At 59.2% G+C, this 22921-nt stretch overlaps 2 protein-coding genes across 2 annotated transcripts in view; one reads left to right on the forward strand and one right to left on the reverse strand.

Annotated features, from left to right (window-relative positions):
• Nucleotides 1-650: 650 nt before the first annotated feature.
• On the forward strand, nucleotides 651-17760 carry HSD11B2 (hydroxysteroid 11-beta dehydrogenase 2). Its single transcript, XM_074881343.1, has 5 exons — nucleotides 651-934; nucleotides 15324-15536; nucleotides 15804-15989; nucleotides 16244-16381; nucleotides 16860-17760. Exons 1-5 carry the CDS (start codon nucleotides 664-666, stop codon nucleotides 17219-17221), a joined length of 1170 nt encoding a protein of 389 aa, XP_074737444.1. The 5' UTR covers nucleotides 651-663; the 3' UTR covers nucleotides 17222-17760.
• A 526-nt stretch (nucleotides 17761-18286) lies between these two features.
• The window catches only part of ATP6V0D1 (ATPase H+ transporting V0 subunit d1), a 38076-nt gene continuing 33441 nt past the window's right edge, over nucleotides 18287-22921 (reverse strand). Inside the window, exons 5-8 of the mRNA XM_074881344.1 lie at nucleotides 21959-22036; nucleotides 21164-21340; nucleotides 20166-20243; nucleotides 18287-19649 (exon numbers count right to left, since the gene is read on the reverse strand). Of these exons, the coding sequence (XP_074737445.1) occupies nucleotides 19488-19649; nucleotides 20166-20243; nucleotides 21164-21340; nucleotides 21959-22036 (495 nt within the window). The 3' untranslated portion in view covers nucleotides 18287-19487. The remainder of the gene's footprint in view (nucleotides 19650-20165; nucleotides 20244-21163; nucleotides 21341-21958; nucleotides 22037-22921) is intronic.

The raw sequence follows: 22921 nt of genomic DNA on the forward strand, positions 1-22921 counted from the left end.
GGTGGGATGGGTGCCTGGGGGGTGCCGGTGGAATGGGTGCCGGTGGGATGGGTGCGGGTGGGATGGGTGCTGGTGGGATGAGTGCCAGCAGGATGGGTGCGGGTGGGATGTGTGCCTGGGGGGTGCTGGTGGGATGGGTGTCGGTGGGATGGGTGCCGACGGGGTGGGTGCTGGCAGGATGGGTGCCGGTGGGATGGGTGTGGGTGGGATGGGTGCCGGTGGGATGGGTGCTGGTGGGATGGGTGCCTGGGGGGTGCCGGTGGGATGGTTGCCGGTGGGATGGGTGCTGGTGGGATGGGTGCCGGCAGGGTGGGTGCTGGCGGGATGGGTGCCGGTGGGATGGGTGCTGGTGGGATGGGTGCCTGGGGGGTGCCGGTGGGACGGGTGCCGGTGGGATGGGTGCCGGCGGGATGGGTGTCTGGGGGATGCCGGTGGGATGGGTGCCGGCGGGATGGGTGCCTGGGGGTGCCGGCGGGCAGGGTGCCCGGGGGGTGCCTGGGGGGTGCCGGGCCGCTCCCGGCGGTGCCCGGTGCCCCGGCGCGGGCCCGCCCGTCTCCCATTGGCGGGGGCGGGAGCGGCCCCGCCCCTTTCCCCCCGCCTGGGCGGTTATAAACGGGCGCGGCGGGGCCGGGCGCGGCGGCAGCGGCGGGGCCGGGGCCCGGGATGGAGCCGGGGCTGGAGCGCTGGGCGTACGGCGCGCTGTGGGCGGCGCTGGCCGGCAGCCTGGCGCTGCGGGCGGCCCGGCGGGCCCTGGGCCCGGGCCGGGGGCTAGTGCTGCCCCTGGCGCTGCTGGCCGGGCTGCAGAGCCTGTGCCGCGCCTGCCTGCCGCTGCCCCTGGGGCTCGCCCTGGCCGCCGCCGCCGCCGGGCTGCTGCTGTGGCGGGCATCGCCCCGCAGGCTGCTGCCGGTGGCGGGCAGAGCCGTCCTCGTCACAGGTGAGTGCGGGGACACGGCCTCGACGCCCCGACGGCCCCGGCGTGGGCTCGGTGGGGAGCGGGCGCCCGGCCGGTACCGCGACCTGGGTGCCAGCCCGCGCCCCGGGGCGGAGAGGTGGCACGGCCACGGGCTTCCCTGCGCATCCCTCCTCTTCCTCCTGCTCCACGTCCAAGCAGAACTGGCCGGGCTGTACCTGCTGTTGCCCTTGCCCCGGAGCTGGGAGCTGTAGGGAGCGGCGTTGGCCACCGCAAGCGGCTCCTTGGCTCGAGCGTCGCCCACCCATTGCAGCGCGATGCTGGGAGCCGCTTCCTCCAAAAGCTGGGAGATGGGATGGGACATGTGGTGGGGCTGGCGCAGAGCCGGACCACTGCCTTGGGAGCACCTCGGCTGGCCCAAGGGCTGTCCTCCCCTCCCCTCTGGAGCCACGCTTGTTCTTAGAAAGCTTCTCGGGGCATCTCTAGAGGCTACGATGAAGCTGGCTACCCAGGGCTGAGCACCACTGCTTCATCCAGAGCTCTGTCCCAGGAGCTGCTGGGGGCAAATGAGGCTGTTCCCCCTTTTTGTGGGGGTATCCCTGGGAAGTGCTGCCCACCCCGTCTTTGGGCTGCCAGGCACAGAGCTCCTCCGTGGGGAAGGCGGCTCTGCAGGGGCTGTGCTCCCCGCTCGGGCTTTGCACAGCTCTGGCTTGGTGGCTGAATCTCTTTAAGATATCTCAGTATACAAGTGGTTTCCCCACTCCTTCCTCCTGGCAGTGGGACTGGAGGATGATGAAGGTAGCAGGTGCTTTGCTGTGAGATGATGGCGGCAGCCACGGGGTGAGGAGGAAGCGCTGGGGCCAGGGTGCTGTTGCTGCAGGTGTGCTGGGAGGGTGCTGCTGGCTCCGTGTGGATACAGAGGGGAGGGAAACCCGTGGGCATGACCTTGGTGGTGTTCCCAAGGACAGGAGCCTGCATCCTGGTGGGAATGTCTGGGCTGGGCTTGGAGATCCCCAAGTCGGAGAAGGTGGTTTGTGTGTTTCCTGTGAGTCTTGTGATGAGAAGGAGAGGTGAGAGCTGGGTCCCCCGTCCGGCTCAAAGGGCTCTGCGGTGCCGGGGGGAAGCAGAGGAAGGTCTCTCTGGAGGAGGAAGCTTGGAAGAGCAAGGCAGGAGATGAACGAATGATTCAACCGAGTGAAGGTCAAAGCTGTGGTGCGGCAGGGTTGCCCGGGGAGGACATGTCTGACAGCCATGTGCTCGCAGGTGCCCTGTGGCACGCCAGGTCAAGCCAGCCCTGGCTCTGTGGCATTGCCTGTATAATTAGTGAGTCAGTGGCTGGAACAAGGTGTTCTTGCCCTGGTGTGTTGAGGTGACACCTCTGCAGCTCTGGTGTGTTTGCTCTCGGCTGTAAATACTTTGTGGTTTTACAGGTTCGAGGCGCAGCCTGCGGTGCAGGATTGGTGTTTCCTTACTGTTGCTCCAGCAGATGCCTGCCAAGGGGCAGATGGGAGGGCTGCTCTGCCTGGGATGGCATCCCTTGATTGGGTATTTGCATAGTAATTAGCCTGATTCTTTTGCGGATTAATTCCAGACACCTCCTGGCAACTGGTTATTGAGTCGCTGCTGGTGTCTCCTGTGGGAGCAGGCAGGGAGGATCAGTGCAGGAGTGAGCTCTTGGAGAAAGGCAGCCTGGCCTTCCTCTTCTTGCCCATGGCAAGCAAAACACAGCAGAGGGAGAAGCACAGAGTTGGGTGTCTGGGGATGCTGGGCATCAATGAAGGTGTGTGAGGTTGGGGACAGGCCTTCTGCCACACTGGGTGTTGTGCTGGACCCTGCAGGCCAGCAAAGAAATGCATCAAAGTCCCCTCCTGATGCCTGCCCTGGAGCAGAGTAGGTCCCACCCCAGAAAGCTTTGGGCATCATTTCCTCTTACATACACTTGGCTGCTAGCTTAACCCTGTGGCAGGGAGTTTGCCCAGGTTCAGTGATGCTTACCTGGAGCAAGGGAAGGTGGCTGCAGTGCTGTTGTATCTCCTGGTCGAGGTGTCCCAGCAATTCCAGCTTCCCACTCTCCCAGCCCCCCTGGGAACACTCCCATGTCAAGCCCTGCATGTGATGCTCCAGCCCCATGTGCTGACCTGGACATTGCTGGCTGATCAAAACTTAGTTTATGGGAGGGGTTGAAGAAAAACTGTGCAGCTCAGTGGGAAAGTAGCAGAGCAGATGTGGAGCTGCTGCAGAGCAAAGCTGCTGACCCTGCGATAGCAGCAGGGACTAGAAAGTTGTGGTGTTTCCCATCTGTTGCAGGTTTGCATTTCAGGGTTTGGCTGGAGCAGGGATGGGCTGCTGGAGAGCGAGGAATGCTGTGGTCTCCCATGGTGCATCCCCTGGGCTAGCAAAGTAGGTGGTCACTAGTCCCTGCAGTGCTGTATTTATCCGTGGCTGTGACCTCAGGGCTCTTGCTCTGCATGCCGATGGTCCTGCTTCTCCAGGAGCACAGCTCTGGTGTATGCAGCCTGGCAGGGGGTGAGGAAAGCGTTAATCCTGCCTTCCTAGGGGAGGTCACAGCTGTTTGCAGTGAGGAGGAGAATGCCCTCCTGTGCAGTGTGGGCTGGGAGAGGTCAGCCCTGGGAGCTGGGGGGGGATGAGAAGGGGAGTGGAGATCAGCTGCTCTGGCCCAGGGCTGGAAGGGAGACAGCAGTCATCTCCATGCTGTCCTGAGCCTGCCCGTGAGCCCAAACCTGCCTTGAAGATGAGCCCACAGTCTGGCACAGGCTTTGGCCAAGCAGGGGAAGCTGCAGGGACCCCAGCATGCCTGCAGTGTGGGCAGGCTGAGTACAGGCAGCTGCCTGACCTGAGGCTGATCCACCACTGGCAAGCTGCAACGTAGCCAAAACCTGGTGTTCCTGCAAGCTGCAACGTAGCCAATACCTGGTGTTCCTCGCCACCAGTGTGGGCTCAGGGCACCCGGGGGTGCTGATGCTGGTGGCTGGTACCAGTGGTGCAGGCACGTGCCCGTGGCTCACCAGGAGTAGCCTTGCCCTGAGCATCAAACAGCTGAATTCTGTGTGTGTGTGCGCCCCTTCCCGAATCTGAGAACAGCACTGTTGGGGTCCTCTGAGCTGTGTGAGCAAAGAGGAGGGGTGTTGCTTGTATCCCTTATCTCCTTCCTATCAGGAGTTGATATAAAAAGTGTTCCAGCCTCTGTAGCCTGTGCAAGGATGATGCTCTGAGAGCAGCTTTGGAGGGAGGTGATGAACTGCCATTGCTTGGCCTCTCCAGATCCAGGCTGACAGCAGTGCAAGGTTTGGTTTTGACCAGGGGCAGTTTAGATGCGAGCCCAGATCATCCTTCGGTCCCTGTGGTCTTAGTGGATGCCTGTGAAATTTGGTGAGTCCGTGGAAACTGCCCAACACAGCTGGGTTTAGTGTCTGGAGGTGGTGGAGGGATGGAGGGATGCTCCGCTGGAGCAGTTGTGAGCCCCTTGCTGTTGTGTAGCTCTGCTGTGTGTGACTGCTTGGCGTGGTTTTTCAGACAGTAGCTAACTGCCTGATTCATGCAGATGCTCGGAAAGGACCAAACACAAACCAGCCTGTAGGCCTTGCATACCTTCAGGGTTTTGCCACAGCAGAGGGAAGCCATGAAATGTGTAGCAAGGTATTGATTCTTGCACTTCGGCTTGGATGAGAAGTTGAAAACAGTGAATCGTTGCTCTGTCTGTGGAGGTTGCTCCTGAATTACACAGCTCTGAAATAACCTAAAGCCATAGGGCAGCTGTCTGGGGGAGGTGGTTTGGGTCCCTTTTATCCTTGCTCCTCCTTGGTGTAGCCTACAAAGGCAGGAGGCACCTGCAGACTGGCCTGTCCCCCAACAAATCATCTTTGTGAACAAAGCCAGTTGGCAGGTCAGGCTGCTCCAGACCCAAATCTGCCATGTTTTCCTCTTTTTCTCCTCCTTTCTCGCTGAGGGGAAACACTGTTTTCCTGTTGAGGCTCTCTTGTTACAACTGCATGCCCCATTAATAATCTGAAATGGGTCAGAGCTTCAGATCGTGTTCAAGGTTAACAGAGGTTTTGCAACTTGATCGTAGTGAAGTGGAGCTTTGTTTCCCATGGACTCAACAGATGTTGAAGCATCTGGTGACTGTGGCGGGATGGAGTGATTCAGTCCAGATGTCAGGACTCACACTGTTCTGCTGCGAAGGTGAATCACTTGGTAAAAGAGCAGCATCCCTCCCAGCTGGACTTTGATGTTTCTTAGACCTATTTTCCAGATAAACTGGGTGACTGAGAGATGTCAGGACTCTGGGATTGTCATGCTGGCTCTGGGATGGGCACCTCTGCTCCAGGGCATGGCTGGAGCACCAGCACAGCACGCTGGCAGCCTGGGTTTGGTGCTGAGCCTGCCAGCAGCCTCACGATGAGTAAAGCTTCATACAGACACTATAGGTCTCCATAAGCAACTTCCACTCTGTGTCTGGAGCTGGTGAGCCAGCTCAGAGATACCCAGGGTCTTCCCCAGGCTTAAGTGCAGGCTGAAAATCAGCTTGTTCCCTGGAACTGCTCTGGGTTTTCCAGGATCTATTAAATATTAACAGCAGAGACAACTGCTCCTCCAAGCTGAGGGGGGGGACAGGACCAAAACCAAACACCCAAATTCCAACCCTGGTATAAAAAAAGCAATACTTTGCATATTTTTTTTTTTTTTAAAAAAAGACAACATTTAACTCTATAGTTGCGGGTTTTGCTGCCCATTTCTGGGAGTGGAGCAGAAAACCTGCTTTCTCTGCCTCTCTTTGCAGGGCTGAAGCTCTCCCCCTGCTTTGTCAGCAGCCCTCCACTTTTAGGATTCTTCTTCCGCTCTCTAGGTTTCTTCAGAAATAGATACCTATCCCTGCTCACCGCAGATACGTAGATATATACACTCAGCTTTTTCTCACTTATCTATTAAATGAGCACTTTTGAAGCCCGCTAATGACATGGACCTGTTGGGGTGGCTCTTTTAGCACTGTTAACCAAAAATGATGAGCACAGCTAATTAAGAGGAAAAGCGCATAGAAGTTGCACACTGTGGGAGAGCAGAGTTGGTAGAGAAACCCAAGCTGGCTTGATTAACGCTCGGGGTTATGTGGGGACATGAGAGCAACGAAGCAGAGACTTCCCTGCAGAAATGAGATTGTCAGATGGGAACGGATGCTTCAGAAGAAGTGTAGGCAGTTGCTGCCCTCTAGTCCAGTGAGCAGCACATCTTTAATGAGGTCTGGGATTGTGTTACCCACGGAGTCTAGCTCCCCTCAAGCCAGGATCTGGTTACAGGAGAGCTATGCTGCTTTTACTACTGGTAGCACGGGGTGGTGGACTTGCCCAGCCAGGGTTTCACTTGAGTGGGGATGGGATGGAGGGGGTCTTCAAGGTGCCTCCACCAAGCCTGGGCAAGCATTTGCCTTTGCCCCATAGTCTTCTTTCAGTGCTGGTCCAAAACACCAGCTGGAGCACCTCTGGTTGCCCAGCTGAGCTGTGCGGGAGCAAAGGCTGCGGGGCTTTCAGACCTTTTCACCTCCCCATGTCCCTCCTGAGATCTCAGATCTATGACACTGCTGTGGCACCTGTGAGGTGGAAAATGCCCAGACCATTGCCCTCATGCTGTCGGTGTGTTGCTATAGGTATAGTTTGGGACTTGTTTTTTAAACCTTGCCCAGCATATGCGTGTTACCTCCTTCTCTGGTTCCCCCTGGCTGCTAGGGCACATCCACAGTCTCCAGTCCCTAGTCTTCTGTCCCAGCCTGTGCATGCTTCCACGTGCAACATATCACTTCTGCTTCCTTCTTCCCTGGAGAGCTGCCAGCCCCTGAGCTTTATCAACTTCCCTGTCGGGAGCTGGCTTCCCCGTCGCACATGCTGCTGTCCCGGGATTTGCTGGCTCTAAGGCTCTAATCTTGGAAAGCAGTTTTCAGCTTTACAGGCTTTGCGGTGGCGCAGCCTCTTGCTGGGTGGTTGACCCTGGGGAGCCAGATGGTGGGTGCTCCTCAGGCAGGCTGGGGATGGAGGGGAGGGATGGGTTGGTAAGCCAAGGTCCTGGAGGAGGTACCTGCCCTGGTGGTGTCTGTGGATGCTTTGAATGTCTGGCTGCTTCTTTCAAGCCTTCCTCTGTTTCTTCTGATGGTGGTGATCTTCTCATGCTGGGTGTCTTGGCTTCCACCAGACATACCCTTGATCAGATTTGTGATCCCTCCCTACCCTGTTTCTCCACTCTGGCCATGCTCCAATTTGGCATGCACATCTGCTTCTCATGACTGTCCAATGACACTAGGACCAGTGCTTGCTCCTCTTCAGGGTCCCAGTTACCAGGTGGGGACAAGCTCTCTAACCTGGGGTGTGCAGCAGTCCTGTGGGAAATTCTGTTCCCCCCTTCAGTTGGTGTCCTGGGCTCTGCCTGTGCTGTCCCAAGCCGAAGGGCACGTCTGGGTGCTGCCCTGCCATTCAGCCTGGGTCCAAGCACATCAGCCTGGAGGGCCACCTTCATGTGTGTTGCAAAAATGCACCAAAATAGTCTTGTGATGCTCGAACTCTGGCTCTGAAGAGCTGATGGGAGCTGCAGGTGGAGGGTGAGGACAGGACAACTTAAATCAGATACAGAAGGGGCTGGTGTGGTTTGAGGTGGCCATGGGGGGACAGCTCTTAGCTTGGGGGCCTAAACAGCTCAATGTATTTCAAAAGCTGTCTTGGCTGAAGCTCAGTTGATGCTCAAGTGTTTTGCTCAGTTTCTGAAAAAAAAAAACCAAAACACCCAACCCTGAGCTCCACAGGGATCTGGAAGTTGCAAGAGAAAATAGTTGGTGCAACTGTGGAGCCCATCAGGATGTGGGGATGGGCAGGGCTTGCGCCATTTTTTCTGCTTGCCTGGGCTTGTGGCATATGGTGGGAATTTATTCTTGTGACAAGGGGAGTGATGAGCTTACAAGCAAGGTGGAATTTCAGCACCAAAATACCCCTGAACTGATATAAGTCCATTGAAACCTTTATTGTGGTGCTACAAACTCTGAGCTGCGTAACACTGTGATCCGCTGGGCTTGCTCTGGAGCGACTGCGTTGGCCGTCACTGCCCCAGCCTGGCTTCGTCCCTGCCAGCACTGCCTGTCCCATCCCCTGTGACTTGTCCACCTCCATGGTGCGGTGGGTGCAGTAGCACCTTGTCCTGTGTGGTGGTTCAGGGCTCTCCCTCGGCTGACCTGACCCACACTGTGGCCAGAGGTTCTCCTGGTCCTGCGGTGGCTGTGGTGCTTTGCTGTCCTGGCTAGAAACACCTTCCCTGAGATGTCCCAGGGTGGTGATGGCTCATGGTGGTCCGTGTAGAAGAGCTGGTCTTCCCTCCTGCTGCTTGTGGATGGCTTAGCCCTTGACTGTAGGCATGACCCTCTGCCTCCCCTTGATGGCTCCTGGGGCCTGATGGGCTATCACATGTGAGAGATGGATATGGGGCTTGGCTGGTGTTTCTCCAGCCTCTGGAAGTTCCTGGGGAGCCCTTTTGCAGCCCAGGGATGCTCCCCAGCCATGGCTTTACTGCCACCACCTTGTTCCCCAGGAGCATCTTCAGTGTCACATCCCAGCCATAGCTGGTGGAGCTTTCTGGCTTCCCAGCCTGGCTCCCACCCGGCCTCTCCCTCTCCAAGAGCCCAGGCAGACACGTACTGGCTTGGCATCAGCACTGATCTGGTCAAGCTGTCCCTGGGCCTTGGGTGTCCTTCCCAGTGACAGCTCTTGCTGATGGATGACTTTCGTGGCTCACCAGCTCAGTGTTCCCGGTTCGCCGTGTTCCCTCTGAAGGTGATTATTAACCTGGTTATCACTGCAGCTCTTCACAGCTTCCTCTTCTTGGGGGGACATCCATCCATCCATCTCACATTAGCTCTGATGTATAGGCTGTGCCTTTTGCAGGCAACATCCATGCTGCTGTCTTCTCCCACTCCTCCCTTCCTGCAGGAAGCTCGACTCCTCGAACACAGGAGTCCAGTGGCTCCTTTTGTGGAGATGATCTCCCCTTGGTGGAGATGGTGGCTGCTGAAAGATCCCATTGGGGCCTGGGATGTGGCGAGCGTCCACTTCTAGGAAATTCCCTGCGCCCTTTTTCTGTGAAACCCCAAAGTGCCACAGCGTTGCTGGGAGGAGAGGCACTTCCTCTGCCCCGCCTGTTTGCGAGCCCTGGCTCGGTCCTTGCCAGCAGCAGCATCAATGCCCTGCCAGAGCTGGGTTATCTCCCAGGCTGTCCTGTGCCTGCTGCTCCTGCACCTGAGGAAGACTCCAGTGCTTCTGCATCTGTTGACCCTGCTGGTGCAAGCCTTTAGACTGAGCTTAGTGGGTGTGGGTGCCCAGCTGTCCTTCTGAGAGCTTAAAGCCTGCGCTGAGGCTGACTGAAGCTCCTGGATGGATCCTAATCTCCTTGAGCATCTCACCAGGCCTTGTGCAGGGGAAGGTGGCTGGGCTGGTTTCTGTCCTGGTTGCACCAGGGACATGTGCAATGTAACAAGCTCCTGGCTTCGTTAGCCCTGCCGGCTGCAAGCAGCATCTGTTGCCCACAGCTTTGGGCGGGGGGGTGGGGGATAAGGCATCTGGGTGGCTTTTAATGACAGTGACAGGGAGGGCTGTGGCTCCGACACTGATTTATCTTGTGTTGGTTGGGTCCCCAATACTGACGCAGTGGAGCCAGCACCTGCTCCTGAGAAATAGGCTTTAATTCAAGAGCTGTGGGCCCATCCATACCAGCCTCGGGGCTCTTCATCATCTCTGCCTGGCTGCTTCGGGTTGTCTAGGCAGAAAATCAGATTTCCCCCTTCTCTTTTGTTTGTTAAGTGAAAGATATCTTGCTGGGTGGAGGTGATGGCGTGTGAGGCTTCAGAAACACTTGGCTAATCTGTTGTAATTCATACCATCTGGCCCTTGTCCCCGGTGCAGGGAGGGGGTTGGGTCACCCCTGTGCCCCCTGCGGTGATGGGCATCCCCACCTCTGCCTTCTGATGTGGGGGGCCGGGAGGCTGCCTGGCCCCTGCCCTGACCCGTAGGACCTGCTGCAGGTGTGCAGATGTGGCAATTCTTCACCCCAGGCTGCGGGAGCTGCTGGCACCCTGGCAGGTAATCGCCTTTGGGTTGCCAGTGCTGGGCTGGGGGTCCCTGGGGAGCGGTGGGCAGCGCCTGCCCCACCCCTACTCAGGGGGCTGAGGCTTTGCAGGGGCACCCACCCAGGCTGCTTGGGTGGGAGGCTTGTGCATTGTTCCCTCGCTGGGTGTTTAGGGATGGGATTTGGGTCATCCCTGAAGGCATCTCCCTGAGTTTAATTTAATTTAATTAGGCTCGCGGCTTCCTGAAACCGGGCACTGAGGACCAGCAGCATCAGCATCGCTGGGGTTGCTGCTACCTCCTGCCACGCCATCCGCCTGGGCACAGGGGCTGCTCCCGGGGGGCTCTGTGGGGAGCGGGGACACCCTGCTGCCAGCACCACACGCTGCTGTGTGAGCTGCCGGCTGGGGTGTGGTTTCCTGTTGACAATGATGCCACCAGCTGGGGTGGGGTGGGGGCTGCTGGTGCCCCTGCCCAGCCACGCTCCTCTGGCAGGACCTCGGGTGCGGGCAGGTGATGGGCAATGACTGGCTGGGGAGGCCGGAGCCGGGGGGTGGCTGTGGCAGCTCAGCTGCCATGGGCACAGGTGTTCCTGCCGTCCCCTCCCTCCCCAGCACCCTGCCAAGAATTTGTTCCCTCTTGCCCAGGGGTGACATCACCCCTTTATCGCTCCTCGCTCCAAACGTGGGCGGCATCCGGGAGGTGTTGGCCACAGGGCCCTGCCCATGCTGGCTTTTGCTGTGATTCCTCCCACCTGGACCTTCCCCATGCAGGGGACCCCCTCCCTGAGTCACTTCTGGGATGTCCTATCCCCTTCGATGCCACCTCGCCCTGGGATTCCTCCTCCACGGGGTCCCCGTGGCGCTCCCAGGATGGAGCTGGGATGACCATCCCCAAGCAGCTGAGCCAGGAGCGGTTCCTGCTGCACCCACTTGGGTGCCCAGGTCTCCCCGTGGTGCGGCCGGGCTCAACCCCATCCCACGCCCGGAGGAGCTGGATCTGAGGCGGCGGCAGTGAATCCTGCCAGGGCCAGAAGGCAACACCTCCGAGCAAAATGTCAGCCGTGTTTAGCTTGGCATCACAGGCAGGATTTGAGCTTGAGCCTATGGAAACAAGCAGCTCAGTGTGTTAATCCGCTCGGCCTTGGCGCCCCGGCTCCCCTCCAGCTGACAGTGTCCTTGAGCCCCGCGCCATCCCAGGGCTGGGAGGCTGGTGACAGTGGTGACAGCCGCGTCTCGGTGGTGAGCCACACAGCCCAAAGGTTCTGTGTGAGAGGTGGGACTGATCTCCTGGGATTTAGAGAGCAGTAGCAGGGCGGTGGGGGGGCACATGGGGCACCCAGGTGATGACCTGCAGAGCTGGGGAGGGGGTGATGCTGTGCTGGGTGCCCAACCCAGCTGCCTCCAGGCTGGTGAAAGATGGAGGATCCTCAAGGGCTGCCCCACTGCTCGCCCTTGTTGGGTGCCTGGGGAGCAGCCCCTGAGGCTGCTGGCTGCCCACGTTGCTGGGGCTAACCCCGGGGGAGCTGCTCCATCGGGGGGGGGTGCTGAGTCCTGGGGCAACCCCTTTCCAGCCTCCGTGCTGGGGTCCCAGGCAGGGGTGGCTGTGGAGGGGGAGCTGCCGCTGCACCTGCCGGGCTCTGGGCAGCTTTGCAGCCACACGGGGCTTCTTCAGCCGAGCTGCATTTCCGACCACTGAGGTTTTGCAGGTCTGTGGCTGTTCATGGCTTGAGGATGAGGACTTACAGCTTGTGGTTTGGGGATGCTCACAGCTCAGGGATGAAGATGCGTGGCTTTGCAGCTCCACAGTTTGGGGGTGAGGATGCTTGGCTCGTGGTTCAGGGATGAGGCTGCACAGCTTGCGTCTCAGGGATGAGGATGCTCAGCTTGTGGCTCAAGGATGAGGGTGTTTGGCTTGTGGCTCAGGGATGAGGCTGCACGGCTTACGGCTCAGGGATGAGATTGCACAGCTTGTGGCTCGTGGATGAGGATGCTCAGCTTGTGGCTCGCAGATGAGGGTGCGTGGCTTGCAGCTCCATGGCTCAGGGATGAGGCTGCACGGCTCGCAGCTCAGGTGGGGAAGCCGCTCCTGCGTTGCATCGGGGTGAGCGCTGCAGACCTGTGCCACCAGCCCTCCATCATGTACCGTGCCAGCGGTGGGTGTAGGGGCTGGGGGGATGATTGTGGTTTGCCAGGTCCCGGGCAGTAGCCGTGTTATCGCCCATCTCAGCTCTGCTCAGTAAACTGCAGCATTGATTTTGAGCACGTGTCCGTGCGCGGCGGCCTTGGTGCTGGCTGCAGGAGCGGCGCGAATAACTGAGACAGCAAAAAGCCAGCGCTGTGCCACGCCTGACTCACCTGAAAGAAATGTGCCTGCACCAAACCGGGACTGCGGCTTCAGCCGGCGGTGTGTGAGCCCAGCCTGGCTGCCGGCAGCAAGGACGAACGAGCCACAGCTGGGCAGCGGAGGCTGCGGGCAGGCTGGCTAGGAGCTCCTTGCTGGGACAGCTCAACCCCACCAGTAGCTCTGCTTTCACCAGTGAGGGCATCTCCGGGCGATGGGCAGGTGGTGGCGTGTGGTCGGTCCTCTTCATCCTCCCCGAGTGGGTGGGAGGGCACCCCAACGGCGATGCCTGAGGCCAAACCTTTTTGTTTGCTCAAGTTAGGTGAAGCTGGGGCTCGTTGTGCCAAAATCCCAGCGGAGGCCAGCGTGCCCCGCTCCTGGGGAGCCACTGCAGCGGTTGCAGCTTCTGCAAAGTCCCCAGGAATTGCTGCGGACCCGCTGCTCCAGCAAAAGGTCAGCTGAGACTGTGGAGCTCTGCTGGATTTTGCAACCCAGGCTCTGGCTCTGCTCCTGCTGCAGCAAAAGTCTCTGGCTGCTGGCCCAGGGCCTGCGGGGGGGATGCGATGGGGGCTTCAAGCTGCCTGCTCTTCTCCGCCGCGCTCCCTATGCCGGGCTTCTCCTCCGCTCGCTCCGACCGCGGTCCCTCCCGCCAGCACGGATGTAAAACCGGTTGGCAAGCCGGGAGCCGGGGCGGGGGGAGCTGGCGCCGGCATCTCCTCGTGATGCAGCATCGCCCAGCGCCAGCCTCGCCGGGGCCACGCAGACTGGCCGGCTCCAGCACTCCCGGTGGGGCCAAGCCAGCAGCAGCGGCTCCCACGCCAGGCCCGGTGTGGCCGGCAGTTCGTGTGCTGGTAGCCACAGGGAATGAGCATGGCCTTGGGCGAGCTGCTGTGCTTGGAGGCCGTGTTACAGTCCCGGCGGGTTTAATTCTCCCTCCCTGCGTTCTTGGCTGTGCCTGAGTGCGGTGGCTGGGAAGCTGAGCAGCGCCGGAGACCTTAAATAACACCAGAGCATCCTCGCCCTCCTGGCCCTGGGCCTCCCGCCAGCCTCCCAGGCCTTTTTTTTTTTTTTTTTTTTTTTTTTGGTTGTTTTTTTTTGTGTGTGTGTGTGTGTGAATAAATTAAAACTTCCGAAACAAACCCTCCGACCGCCCCACTCCTCTAAGGCAAAACAAACCCTGCCTGGCTGGGACGGCACGCGGCCGTGTTTGCTCCCTCCTTGCCAGGCTTGCCCCAAACAAGCCGGTAAACCTGTATCTCTCGTGTTTTTTGGGATGTTTCCTGGTGTTTTGAGGCTCGGGAGGTGATAGGGAGCTTTGTGTTTGGACTGGAAGCTTTTCTTGCCAGCTGGGGCGGGAGCAGCACAGGTAACCGTGTCCCGGCAGCGGTGGCAGGCAGGGTGCTGGCTGCAGCACAGTGAGGCTGTGGCCGCGAGCACTTTTATTTTTAAACCTTATCTTTATTGCAGTTTTCTCCTGCCCTGTTGGGAAAGGCGAAATGCACCTTATCTGGCTGCCTGCTGGCAGCACGACCTGTTCCTGTAGAGGGGAGAGGTGGATGCGCCGTGCCAGCAACCCACAGCACCTTCAGCATCCCCTGCGGCACTGGGGATGGCACTGGGGGGTGATGCTGGGGTGATGGTGAGCCCAGCATGCACCCATGATGGGTGCTGGGTGGGAAAGGGGGGTCCCTGCAGCCCCTTCCTGCCTGCTGAGCACCTCCGGGGTGTGTTATCGCATTGGCCTCGGGCCAGGGGCTTTATTATGGGTTTCTGACACAGCAATAAAGTAAAGCTGAGCTGGGGACCCGCCCGTGGACGCGGAGCTGAGGACGGCTTAGCTGGTGCCCTGAGAGCTGGAGCCAGCAGCGTCTCAATCCCAGCCTGGGCTGCAGGAGCAGGGAGCTGAGGGGGGGGCAGCCGATCCCCATGCCCACCCCGGGGCTGGTGGGAAGGGTGCTGGGTGGGATCTGGGGTGTCGTGGGGGACCGGTGGAGTGAGTGGGAGTGCCTGGAGCCACTGTTGTGCCCATCCAGGGGTAGCTCAGGTGGTGGATAGGGCCCTTCCTCAGAGATGTCCTACGGGGCACCCAAGGGTGCCAGGCAGGAGGGTGCAGGGGCTGTGGGGCTGCCCCTGCAGCGCTCCCCTGTTAATGGTTAATGCACCGGCAGTGGCGCGGGCTCCCTCCAAGCTATCAGCGCTGCCATCGGCCCCGGGAACAGGTTGTACCTTGCTGCCGCTGTTTGTTTGCATCCTGGCCGCTCTGCCCCAGCCACCCGACTGCGGGCGGCAGTGTCACCGGCGGTGTCCCTGCGCCCGCCCAGACGGAGGAGATGAGGCTGGGACCAGGCGCAGCAGCACCCAGTGCTCTCCAGCGTAGGACACCCCAGTCAGCTGCTCCCTTGAAGGATGCAGGGTGGCATCCTTTTTAATCCCCTCGGCACCCCAGCCAGGAAAGGGGGTGCTGTGCCTCTTGGCCACCATTTCGGTGAGGCAAAAAGCATCTGGGGAAAAGCAGCGTCTCCCACGGAGCCGTGTGCCAGCTCCAAATGGCCCAATGGAGCTTTTGGAGGCTATTTTGCGGGTTGATGGCTCCTGCACCACATCGCTGCAAGGCTCTGGGCTGTCCCGGTGCCTCAGCGTGCCTGTGGTTTTACCTGCACCTCGCATCTGAGACACGCTTGGGGCGATGGGGTTGCAGATAAGGGAGTGTTTTCTTCCTCCTACGTGTGTGCTAGAGAGAAAACAGCAGCTCCGTGACCTGCAAACGCCCCAGGGCAAGGTCACGTCCCCAGCTGGTTGGGAGCTGGAGCAGGGTGATGAGCCAGGGTGGTCCTGAGGCGGGGGACCAGTGCCAGGAGCAGGTTTGGTCCCTGGGGATGTAGAAGCAGAGCTGGGGGGTCTGGGGACAGCTGGCCAGCGGCTGTCCCCAGCCACTACAGGGCTCCTCTTGGCTCTTGCAGGCTGCGACTCAGGCTTCGGGCAGGCGACGGCACGGCACTTGGATGCCATGGGCTTTCGGGTGTTTGCCAGCGTGCTGGACCCACAGGGTGCCGGTGCCCAGGAGCTGCGCAGGAGCTGCTCACCGAGGCTGACGCTGCTGCAGATGGACCTGACCAAGCCAGAGGACATCCAGCGTGTCCTGCAGCACGTCCAGGCCCACACCAACAGCACGGGTAGGAGCCCACAGCACCCCCGGGGGACCCCCCAGGCAGCTCCCCGGGACCTCAGCTTGCAGCCAGCGTGGCAGTGCCAAGTCTTGTGGCCTTCACTGTGGGCTGCACCCCTGCGGGCACCCATGCTGACAGCCTCTGCTAATGGGGCTTGTCCCAGGGCACCCTGCAATTCCCCCGCAGGATCCCCATGATCCGGGGAGCCGCTGGGATCCCCAGGGTGGGGATCCCCCCCTTCGGGTCATCTTTTCTAGCATCCCATCCCCGCAGGGCTCTGGGGCCTGGTGAACAACGCCGGCTTCAACGACACCATCGCCGACGCCGAGCTCTCGCCGCTGGGCAAGTTTCGCACCTGCATGGAGGTGAACTTCTTTGGCTCACTGGAGCTCACCAAGGGGCTGCTGCCCCTGCTCCGCTCCGCCAGTGGCCGCATTGTCACCGTCAGCAGCCCCGCGGGTGAGCAGCCTGCCTGCAGCACGGCCCGCCAGACCCCGGCACCCTGAGCCCACCCCCTGGGCGTGGGTCGAGCATCCCACTCCCCCAGGCACCTCCGCTTCCCCAGCCAGCCGCATCAGGCTGGCACCCTAAGCCCTTTCCTTGTGCAGTGGCCAGGAGCGCAGTCCTACACGAGCCCTCCTGGTCCCTGCCTGTCCCTGGCCATGCAGGCAGCTGCCTGAAAGCCCGCTCATTCATCCTTTCGCTCCTGCAAGGTGACCTGCCCTTCCCCTGCCTGGCAGCCTACGGGGCCTCGAAGGCAGCCCTCAGCCTGCTCATGGACACCTTCCGCAGTGAGCTCCAGCCCTGGGGCATCAAAGTCAGCCTCATCCTGCCTGGCTACTACAAAACAGGTAAGCGTCGGTGCCCGCTTGCTGCCTGCACCTGCAGGCAAAGGGCAGGTACCCCAGGGAAACAGAAGATGGGGCAATGGCCGGAGCAGCTGGTGGTGCAGGATGCAGCTTCCGAGCATCCCCAGCCACCTCCCTGGGGCCGGTGGCCATCCTGGGGCCTTTGGGCTCCACTTAGAGAGAGGCAAGGTCAGGGTCAAGCCCTGCCAGCAGATCCTCTGCCACTGGGGCTGGCTGAACCTGCTCACTGCATCTGTGGTGGCACTGTCCCCACTGCAGGCAGGGTTCGAGACCTCTGGTCCAGTCCTGGGCTACCAGGAGCCACCGTGGTGCTCGCACCACGCTTCCCCCATGGCAGATCTCTGCCAGGGTTTCAGCAGGACCTTCCCAGGAGGGGACTGGGGACTGCTGGCACCCATGCCAGGGGGGCTGGAAGAGGGGGTGGGCCACGCAGCTCACGGCAGGGACCGCGTCCTTGCAGGGACGACGTGCGACCCTGCCTTCTGGAACCTGCAGAAGCAGCGGCTGGTGGCCAGCCTGCCCCAGGAGCTGCTGCAGGCCTACGGCGAGGACTACGTGGAGGAGATCAACCGCCAGTTCATCCAGTTCATGAAGGTGGCGGTGGAGGACCTCAGCGCGGTGGTGAACAGCATCACGGACGGGCTCCTGGCTGCCAACCCAGCCGTGCGCTACTACCCAGGGCAGGGCCTTGGGCTCATGTATTTCATACACCGCTACCTGCCCTACTTTGTCCGAGACTTGTTCTTGAAAGGATTCTTCATCAACCCCAAGCTGCCCCGAGCACTGCGGCGAGAGCACCACATGGACACGAAGAAGGCCTGACCTCGGCCCGCATGCGGTCGCGGGGCAGGAGCGAGCCTTCTCCCGGGATTTCCAGGCACACCAGCCCCCGAGCGCGTGCGCAGTCGCCGGCATCGCCCTCCTGCACCGCGGGGGAACAATCAGCACTAGACGTTAAAAACCAAATTGCTTTCCAAAATCAGGCAGATCTATTTTCTATTGTGCAAGAATCAACATTTTCTAGAGACGTTGTTTTTGTATTTTTTCTAACCGTGCATCCTCCAAGGGGGCCACCCCTGCCAGACTCAGCGGCTTTGCACCACGGGCTGGGATGTACCTCAGGCATTTCTCAGCCACCTGACATCTTCCTCACTGCTGTCGGAGCTGCGTTTGTCTCCATCACCTCTTGGCTGGGTCCAGCCTGGGAGCCTGTGGCCACTGCCCTGCCAGCCCCTGCCTCCCTGCTGTTCATTACACACTCCACATGCTCCCGGCAGGTGCAGGGGCCAGTGCCGCAGGGCTCTTCACGAGATGAACTACATGATTGTCACTTTTTAAATAAATCTGTTCTTGATATGCCACCAGGCTCTGGCAGTCTCCTTTGGCAGTGCAGTACTGCGAGGCTTGGCGGGGGACGCCCTGCCCGCAGGCTGAGCTGCGCTGGGTCACAGCAGACCCAGCACCATGGCAGGAACCTTGCGTGGGGCAGCCCCAGAGAAGGGATGAGCCTGCCAGGAAGAGCTTGCACCCACTCCCTGCCACTTCCCACCCCTACCCTAAAGGCTTTCTTTTGCTTTGCTCTAACCATGTGGCCCTGCCAGGGTGAGGATGGAAGGGGTGGAAGGCCAGGAGCAGGGGGACAAGGCTGCACCTCCCAGGCACCCCTCAGCTCAACACCCTGCTGCAGCCACAGACCAGGCACAAGCTGGGGCTGGAGTGAGAGCCCAGGGCCTCAGGGGGTGGTACAACCACCCTGCCTGCAGGAGAAACAAGTGTCCCAAGTCACACAGGAGTGGCACCAGGCTCCACTACCACAACTATGAGATCCCTGGGGCTGATGGGAGGCTCCTCCTCAGACAGGTGCCCAAGTAAGCAGGGAGAGCACAGTGCAGTAGGCAGATATTTATTGGTGTAGAGAGGAGATCACGGGGTTACAAACACTGCAGAAGTGACCACAGCACAAGCTGGGATGGAGCCACCCTCCCAGCAGCAGCACCGAGCACGTGTTTCCCACCAGTGAGGGTTCCCTGCTGTCCCGGGGCAGCTCCCAGAGCTGGAGGGCAAGTAGCAGCAGCGAGCAGGGCTGCCATGCCATGCCCAGGGCTTGGCTCCCACCCTGTAACCACAGCCTGGACAGGCATCTCTGCCAACAGCTGCTCTCTGCACTCCTCAGGGTGACACAAGGGTGCTCTGCCCAGGGCCCAGCTGTGCCCATACGGCTCCACAGCACAACACCCTGCACAGGGAAGGAGGCTGTGCCAGCCTGAATGTGTCTGCAGGGGTCTAGCACCAGCCACAGAGCCAAAAGCAGCCCTGACTCTTGCGTGACTGCAACAGTAAAGTCCAAGCTGTGTGTCTTCAGGGGAGGAAGGAGCTCAGTCAGCTTGTGGAAGCCTTTTGAGGTGCAGGGCAGGAGGGAGGCTGAGGAGAGCAGCTTCTGAGGACACAGCAAGGCTGCACTAGTGCAAACGCTGCCCGAGGAGGGAGAAGCGTGCTCCCACAAGCCCTCTGGCTCTGCCCTCGCCTTCCCCCAGGCTCCATCCCAGTCCTGCCCAGGGCTGCTCGGCCTCTCCTAGGTCAGGGTTAGCTACAGGGGGACGCAGGGATTGCACAGCAGCATGGGCTACGCTACAAATCACACAAACTAAATCTCACAGGAACAACACTGACTAGGAGGCGTGCAGAGCACTGACAGAGAGGACCCCCAGCCATGGCAGAGCCGATGTGTTCCTCCGCAGCTGCGGGAACCCCTCGGAGGCAGCAACCCCCCAGCTGGTGCTTGCTCTATGAGCGTAAGCGCATACAGCAGGTTAGAACAGTAACACGAGGACTAAGATACACAACAGGAGTCGTCCCTCCTGCTGCACAGGGCCAAGCCTGTGCCACTGGTCCCTCTGGACCCCTCACAGCACATACAACTCAAACTTCAGCTTGTGAATAATTTAACTAGCAACTGTACAGTTTCCTCATCTGAGCCAGTTCCACAGATGGGACATCCCTGGAGTCGGGGCAAGGGATAACTCAGGGAGTTAGACAGGGATCCCTCCGGACTCCAGGGGCGGGAGGGTCGGACAGGAGCGGAGCTGGGTTAGAAGATGGGAATGTAGTTGTCAATCTTGGTCCTGTGCCGCTGGGCAATGCACTCTGCGATCCACACAATGTTGCGGCACTCCTGCTCCTTCAGCTTCACGAAGGCGTAGAAGACTCCAAAGTGGAACTGGTTGAGGAAGGCCAGTTTGTTCAGCTTCACCTGGGGAAAGCCCAGAGGAGGACATGTCACTTGTCCACCTCGGATGGGAGGAGCTGGTCAAGGGAAGCGTGGAGCAGCTTGGGAGGTCCATGACTTCCCCAGTGGGCTGGAAGGCTCCACACAGGTATCCTGCTCTGCACCTCTCTAGGTCCTCAGGACAGCTCTAACCTACAGCACATGGCTCAGGGACAGGCTCTCACATTTGAAGGCAGAAATATTTATACCCTCAGGTACTGTGAAAATCCTTTACCATGTAATTACACTCTGGTTTGCTATCAACAGACCAAATAACCACCAGCAGCCCCAGACTTGCCTCCCACGCTGCCCTAATCTGCCTGGATGAGAACACAGACCCCATTCCCTCGCTGGAGCAGAGGGCTAGCAGCCCTTTTCTTCCCCCAAACTCTGTTCAGCCACAGCACTGCTGATGGGGCAGCAGACGAGCTTGCTGCTACCCTGAGCTTTGCAAATGGCACAGGTAGGCATATGCTGAGAAGTGTCACGGGGCTCACTCACCTCATGCTCAAAGAACCTGTCTTCAAGGGTCTTGTCTCCAGGGTTGCTGCCAGCCCCTTCAAATAGCAGCTTGTACTCCTGCAGGAAGACATTACGAGAGGATATACCCAAAGGCCTCCAAGCTCAGCAGTGTTTGGGGGCCCCGCACATCAAACAGACACCCCAGCCACCACATCAAGTCAGCAGAGGACACAGAAAAGCCAAGAGTCTGCCCTGTGCACACATGAACATTGGCAATGGGATGCTGCCGAGGCTGCACTGCACGCACACCAGCTGAAGGCAATCCCCAGAAAGGCAGACAAAGCCTTTATTTCATCTGTGAGCTTATCCAGCCAGAAATCCTACCCCTTCTCTGAAATGTGCAGTTCTCAAAGCCATATCGTCGCTTTGAGCCTGCAGGGAGGATGCATCAGGTACAGAACCCTCCATGCACAGGCCCCTGTGCCCACAAACACTGGCACATGCCCTGGCTGCTTCAGTAAGGGGACACTGAGCTCTCAGACTCCAAACAAGTCCCCAGCCGTGCACAAGAGCAGCTTAAGGAACGCAGACACATCCAAACGTGTCCTCCCAGGTCAGTGTCTCCCCTGTGAGTGAACCAGAGCTCAGGGTGACCCACTAGGGCTGGAGACGCAGCACACCACATCTCACTGGACACGTTTCCATCCCCAACCAGCCAAAGAGAGACTGTCATTGCTGCCACACCGATACCTCAAGGGTTTGGTGGCGAGGGCAGTCCCCACATCCCGGGGCCAGACACAGGGCATGTCTGGTTTCCCTATCACCACTGCAATCAGCCATGACTAATAAGCCAACGGCATCTCAGGCAAGCCAACGCCATCTCGGCCAAGCAGAGCACAGGACCAACAGTAGTAGCAGAAGACAGGCACCCCCCTCCCCAGGCTGTTAATCCACAGGTTCCCCCAGATCCCTGAGCAGCTCTGATTCAGAGCAGGTCCTTGCACCAGTCCCCACGGCCCTCACCCCAAAGCACTCACAGGGTAGTAGTCAGCGACATTTTTGACTTGTTCATAGTCATCTGCTCTGGCCAGCTGAGCCAGGCCCTCAGGGTAGAGCTTGCCACAGTGCGGGAACAGCTTTGCTCGGTCCTCCTTGGACAGCTCCGTACCGAAGGAGTTAATGGTGATAATGAAGGCCCGCCGGTCAGCTTCAAACTGTGGGAGAAGAGCAGTTCACTTTGGGATGCAGCATCTTTGCCAGAGGTCAGCAAGAACCAACACTGCTCTGAACAGAGCCACATCAGAGGGCAGCACAAGTAGGCTGCCTGCGAGGCAATAAAGCTATCCAGTGTTCAGCCAGAGCTGGCTGCGTGTGCAGGCTCCCAGTATGCCCAGTAGCCGATGCCTGGGGAGCAGTCAGGTGAGGAAATCCCCCATCCCAGGCACAAGCCAAATTACTGAGCAGAACTCTGCCTAGGTCAAGGAGTTTCTCTCACTTACTGCCCCTGAGCCCTGCACGCCCCACAGCTAGCCTTGGCCTGGAGACAGGCCGTGCACTGAACAGCTCTGGTTGTTCTCCTTACCCATGTGAGAGGATGAAGATGTTGCCACAGACGTGTCAGCACGTGGCAAGATAAGGACTGGGGAACCAAACCTGTCCAAAGTTATGTGCAGGAAGTGTTTTCTGAGGTGTCCCAGTGAGCAGGCAGAGTGTGCATGGGGATGCTAAAGAATATCTCGAGGGTTCTTAATGCTGGCAAGCAAGCTGGGCCTGAGCACAGAGCAGTGAATCTCTCTGCAATACTCTCCAGCTATGGGGGTTTCCAGACCTACCTCCAGAATGGGGCACATGGCATCTGCCGTGGTACCTCCCAGCACCTTGCAGAACTTGTAGAAGGACTCCAGGTAAGCCTGGAAGAGAGAGGGCAGGTGAGCACGCTTCTACACAGCTTCACATGCTGCCCCACACGGCCATTGCAGAGGACAGACAGCAAGCAGGGACGCTCCCAGACGCTTTGTAATACAGCACAGGCACTCTCACCCCATGTGAACTTGGATGCCAAGCCCACACAAGGGACAGTGCTTCCCCAGGAGCTGGAGACATGAAGGGTTGTGGTTGGGTTTGTTCGAGTGACTGCATGAGCTTACTGCAAGATCCCCCGGCAGCAAGGTTAAAAGCCTGTTTTGCTCCTTTGAGTCGTCTAACTCCAAAGCATTTACTGAAGTCTTACGTGGTTTCCTGACCCCGCTCTGGCCTCCACAAACATGCCAAGCCACACAACTATAGCTGCAAGACCTACGCTCAGAAAGTACCGCTGTGTAAGCAGAGTCAAGAGATGAGACAGGACATCTGTGAAGGAAGCTAGCCATGCTCTGTAATTCTCTTTTCACACTGCGGCCGCTTGGTCTCCACCCCAACTGGAGCACTGCAGAAAACATATAAGGCTGGGCACAGCTACGCTGCCTCCAGGAAACGTAATCCTTTGTGGAGATGTACCGTAATCCAGCTGGAAGATGACTGTATCTCCCAGAGGGAGCCCATGAAGGCTGTGCACGGCTAAAAGTGCTGTTCAGCAAAAAACTTTCTCAGAAGTCATCATGTGATAAAATACCTCCCTGGACAGAGAACTGCAACCAGGATCGCTTAAAAGGGATGGAATAAAATGATGCTGAGACATCACAAATCTCTGCTTTGTCACAACAACTCCAGGACTCAAGATGGACCAAGAATGCACGTGTTGGACACCCTCAGCCTCTGCACTAGGAAAGCACCTGGATTACTGTGTTCTGTAAATA

The sequence above is a fragment of the Strix uralensis genome, chromosome 12, assembly GCF_047716275.1.
Source record: "Strix uralensis isolate ZFMK-TIS-50842 chromosome 12, bStrUra1, whole genome shotgun sequence".
Classification (NCBI taxonomy): domain Eukaryota; kingdom Metazoa; phylum Chordata; class Aves; order Strigiformes; family Strigidae; genus Strix; species Strix uralensis.